The sequence below is a fragment of the Bison bison genome, unplaced genomic scaffold, assembly GCF_000754665.1.
Source record: "Bison bison bison isolate TAMUID 2011002044 unplaced genomic scaffold, Bison_UMD1.0 scf7180017864160, whole genome shotgun sequence".
Lineage (NCBI taxonomy): Eukaryota > Metazoa > Chordata > Mammalia > Artiodactyla > Bovidae > Bison > Bison bison.
Window position 1 is genome coordinate 6,372,300 of NW_011494732.1, and position 5,165 is coordinate 6,377,464.

At 48.1% G+C, this 5,165-nt stretch overlaps 2 protein-coding genes across 2 annotated transcripts in view; both read right to left on the minus strand.

Annotated features, from left to right (window-relative positions):
- B3GNT4 (UDP-GlcNAc:betaGal beta-1,3-N-acetylglucosaminyltransferase 4) overlaps nucleotides 1-128 on the minus strand; it is a 4,934-nt gene extending 4,806 nt beyond the window's left edge. Inside the window, exon 1 of the mRNA XM_010841330.1 lies at nucleotides 79-128. The gene's annotated coding sequence lies outside the window, so the exon portion shown is untranslated. The remainder of the gene's footprint in view (nucleotides 1-78) is intronic.
- A 316-nt stretch (nucleotides 129-444) lies between these two features.
- The window catches only part of LRRC43 (leucine rich repeat containing 43), a 16,852-nt gene continuing 12,131 nt past the window's right edge, over nucleotides 445-5,165 (minus strand). The window contains exon 15 of the mRNA XM_010841421.1: nucleotides 445-696. Coding sequence (XP_010839723.1) covers nucleotides 593-696 — 104 coding nt within the window. The 3' untranslated portion in view covers nucleotides 445-592. The remainder of the gene's footprint in view (nucleotides 697-5,165) is intronic.

The window sequence follows — 5,165 nt, forward strand, 5'->3', positions numbered from 1 at the left end:
TGGGACAGGCCCCTCCCAGCAGAGGGGCTCCAGGCGACCCAGACCCGACACCCGTCCGCCCGCCCCTCGCCGACCTACCTGAGCCGTGACGCCGCCTGGGCACAGGCGGGGAGCTCGCGCAGCGGCACCAGGTGAGCACAGTTTGCTCTTCTGGGCTCGTGCGGAGGGCGGGGCTTCGCGGCGCCCGCCAGCGCTGGCCACGCCCGCGCACGGCTGCCTCCCCAGCCGCGGACGTCGGGCTTGGGGGGCAGGCTTCTGAGGGCGGGGCCCCTCCACCCCACGCACCTGCAGGCCAAGAGGTTCTCCCCGGCCAGGGACCCTCTTCCAGTTCCCGGCTCCTCCCCACCCCAGCTCCCCCGGCCAGCAACCCCCTCCTCCCCTCCCCGAGGACAACCCCTACCCCCCGACGCCGTTCCTCCCTGGCCAGCCCCCCCAACCCCGCTGCTAGCCTCCTGCTCCTCCCTAGCCAGGCATTTGCCGCTCCTCCTGGCCAGCACCCCCCTCCCAGACGCACGGCGGCGGCCGGACTGTCGCGGGGTCAGAACTGGACCGGCCGGACATCCACGGTGTCAGAACCACCTTTAATCCCGCCCTACATGACGAGCCCCCGGAGCGCCTCCTCGGTCGACCGCCACTGGATCAGCTGGATCTGGATCTCCACCGTCAGGGGCTCAGGCTGATAGTCATTTTCGTACACTGAAACCAAAAGATTTTACTTCTGAGGGAATATGAAAATGTGAATCCGGAGAGATGAGTGGGTTGGCGGTGCACGGCCGACCCGGGCGACTCCGTCCCCAAAATGCAAACCTGACCTGGGTCCCCAGACCAGCACGGTTTCAGAATCGCCCTGGGGTCTTAACCGTAATAAGGCATAAATCACATCTAATTAAGTCATTCAACAAGCTTCAATTTGAGTTACAAGATGAACTAGCTGCTTTTTCTTCAGACATCTTTTTCACTTGAAAGAAGGCTGACAAAATATGGTTATTTCTGCACTTTTTGGTGGGCCCAGTGGCTAGGACCCCACACTCCCAATGCAAGGGGCCGGGTCCATTCCTGGTCAGGGAACTAAATCCCACATGACCGGGAGCAGCCAAATAAATAAATAAATATATATATATATATTTTTTTTTTTAAATATGGTTATTTCAGCGTGAATATTTGGCAAATATTTTCTTAAAAAGGAATGAAGCAAGCCTGGCACTCCAGGCAAAACATCTGAAAGCATTTGGATAAATACATTTGTAACATTTGCACTTTCAAGTAGAAAGTGCAAATACTTTGTAACATTGTATCTGCCACCATGAACTTAACAGTTTTCCAATACTGGAAGACTTTTCCAGTGATAGGTTTGAGGATAAAGAAGGCAATTTGGAGATAATGGATAAAGAAACACGTGAACAGTTGGAAAATATGCGTAACTCAGTGAACCAGTATTTCACAAAAAACAATGACCAGATGTTAGCAATTGTCCATGAGTAAGACAGATGTTCAAAATGCAGCGTTTGTTTTTTTTTTTTTTAAAGGCAATGTAGACTAATGAATTTAACATAACTTATTATGAAAAACTTCATCCATATAGATTGTTTCCATGTTGTAACAACCTTCTTTTAAAAACTACTGGTTGTCAAGCCTGATGTAATGTCAAAGAATATCCACAATTACTTTAAAGTCTATTAGGTTATTTCCATCTTTTCCAGTTGCATGTCCATGTGAGAATGGATTTTCTTCATACACTTTAACGACAGCAAACATCACACAGACTCACTGCAGACGCACCTCTGCATATGTGGCTTCCTCAGTTAAGCCAGACATTAGAGAAATCAGCAAAAATGTAAAAAGTAAAAGCTGTCTTTGAGCTCATTTTAATCCCAGGGCTTAATGATAAAATTGCTTAAAATCAGTGATAAAGAGAAAACTTTTAAAGCTTAAAGAGAGAGGGCGAAAAAAGGACACATTATATAAGAGGAACAAATATGAAGATGACATCAGATTTATCATCAGAAAAAAAAAATGCAAACCAGAGGACAGTAGCAGAACAGTGGACATTAAACACTCAAATTTGAAAACTATCAACTTAAATTTCTCTCTTCCCTCCCCACTCTCCTTTGGGGGCTCCCACTCTGTGGATATGATTTCCTTTGAGTTTATGTCACTGATCACTAATGCTCTGTTCATTTTTTTTCCAGCCATTTTTCTCTCTGAGTTTAAGTCTGGGTAGTTTCTCCTGCTTCCAGTTAGTTTCCTCAGTCTTCCTTCTGCATTGTCTAATCTGCCATTAATCCCGCCGAGTACATTTTTCAAGTGATACTGTGGTTTTCATCTCTACAATTCTGATTTATCTTCCATGTCACTATGTAACATGGTCAATCTTTCCTCTAGCTTCTTGGCTATATGGAATATAATGATAAAGATGGATTTAATGTCCTTGTCTATGAATTCTATCATATATGTCATTGCTGAGTCAATTACAATTGATTCAATTTCATTATATACTGAATTGTCTTGCTTTTTTACATGCCTGGTAATTTCTCACTGGGTGGCAGACATTGTGAACTTACCTTGCGTGGCTGGCTACCTCACCTTGGCTTGGCTATTTCTGTATTCCTATCAATATCCTTAGGTTTTGTTTTAGGACACAGTTAAGTCTGACCCTTTCAGGTCTTGCTTTCCCTTCATGCTCAGAATCTGTAGTGTTTCCCAGAGTACTGGGCTCAACCCTTTTCTATCAACAAACTCATATCTTCATGGCTTTAAACACCATCTATAAGCTGATTCATTCATTCAATCGATGTGCTGGGAGCTGGAGATTGTTTGGCTTTAAAGAATACAAGCATAGCTCCTGCCCTAATAGAGCTTACTCGTGTGTACATATGTGTGTGTGTGTGTTAGTCACTCAGTCGTGTCCAACTCTTTGCGACCCCATGGACTCTTTGCGTCCACCTGGCTCCTCTATCCCTGGGTTCTCCAGGCAAGAATAGGGGAGTGAGTTGCCATGCCCTCCTCCAAGGAATCTTCCTAACCCAGGGCTCGAACCCAGGTCTCCCACACTGCAGGCAGATTCTTTACCATCTGATCCACCAGGGAAGCCCAAGATCTCACACGCTGTGGGACAACTAAGCCCATGTGCTGTAACTGCTGAGCCTGCACCCTAGAACCCGTGCTCTGCAGCGAGAAGCCACTGCAGTGAGAAGCCCTCGCACTGCAACTAGAGAGCAGCCCCCATTCACCGCCCCTAGAGAAAGCCTGCGTGCCGCACGAAGACCCAGTGCAGCCATAAATAAATAAATTTAAAAAAAATTAAGCACCTACACAGATTCACATCTATGTAGGTATCATTGTGATACCTGTGATCATTGTGATTTCCTGTAAAGGAAAACACAGGATGCTGTGAAGAAGATAAAGGGCCTAACCCCAACCAGACGATCAGCTTCCCTGGAGAAGGGTCACTGAAGCTGACTGACCCAGGAAGCAGCAGTGGAGTGAGTGGGAAGAGTAAAGGAAGTACTCTGAGTAGACTTCCCCCGTGCAGGCTAAGGAAACTGCAGTCGTTCTGAGTGAAGACCGCTAGGTGTTCTGACCAGGGCAGAGGAGATGGAGTCAGAGAAGAGGAGGCAGCTCAGCACACTGTCGACCATGGGGACTCTGGATGCACACCCAACTCAACTTCTCAACTTCACATCCCCAAAGCTGAGCTCATCTTCTCCCCCCACCACACCGGGCCCCAATCACTGCCAGGCAGAAGTCCTGCCTGCTCCTGCTCCCCAGTCACCAGGTTGGCCTGTTTCTTCTTCCTCATGGCTCTCTGCTCTGTCTTCTCCACACCATCCCCACCACCCATTCCTAAGCCCAGGCTCTGATTCTTGCCTTAAGTGCTTCTTTTTTTTTTTTAAGGTGACTTTTTTTTTTCCAGCAAGAGAAAAGTCTCATAAAATTCAGAACATTTAAACCATTTAAAAGCATACAGTTCGGTGACTTTTAGTAAATTTACAATGGTGTGCAACCATCACCACTAATTCCAGAACATTTTCATCACCCTAAATGGAAACCCATTAAGCAGTCACACCCCTTTCCCCTCCCCCACTTCCAGGCAACCACTGATCTACTCTCTGTCTCTATGGGTTTGACTCATCTCAACATTTCATGTAAAATGGAATCATACACTACGCAGTCTTTTGTGTCTGGCTTCTTTCCCTTAGCACTGAGTTTTCAAGCTTTACCCATGGAGTTGGATGTGTCAGGGCTTCATTCCTTTTCATGATGGAATAATTGTATGGGGACTTCCCTGGTCGTCCAGTGGCTAAGACAAGTCTGAGCTCTCAATGCAGGGGCCCCAGGTTCGATCCCTGGTCAGGGAACTGGATCCCACATGCCACAACTAAAAGGTCTCAAGTCCCACAGCTAAAGATCATGCATGCTACAACTAAAGAACTGGCTTGCCACAACTAAGACCGAGCACAGCAAATAATTTTTTTCTTTAAAAAGTCCCACTGTATGGGTCGGTCACATTTGGCTTACCCAGTTCATCCACTGATGGTCATCTGGGCTGTTTCCACACTGCCTGCTGCTCACAGCACTGCTGTGATCTTACCTAGACTTTTGCAGCACTCTCCCAACTGAGCAATGTCTTCCATCTCTCCCCGTAAGCCAAACAGTTCTAAAAATTAAATCTAAAACTTACCTATTTCAATGCTGCCACTGCCCACACAACAAGCCTGAGATCCTCATACAGCAAAGAAGAGCTAATGCCCTGCAGGAGCTTCCCAGGTAGGGCTCACATGGTAAAAGAACCTGCCTGCCAATGCAGGAGACATAAGACACCAGTTCAAACCCTGGATAGGGAAGATCCCTTGGAGGAGGGACAAGTATTCTTTCCTGGAGAATCCCCATGGACAGAGGAGCCTGCCTTGGGATGGCAAAGAGTCAGAGACGACTGAGCGACTTAGCATGCCATGCAGGAGCAAGACTACCGCTGAGCTGGAAGGACACTGGACCCCCCGAACCCGAGCCTCCCCTCCCCATTCCGTCCTGCCCCGCCCCCGGACGCCTGTCCTGCCCGGGTCCTGACCGAGGCAGGCCCCCGTGCACAGGGCCACACAGAAGACTCAGGGCTTGGTCCTCAGGGTAGGTGTGGCCCTCCCATCAGCTGGAAGATACAACTCTCC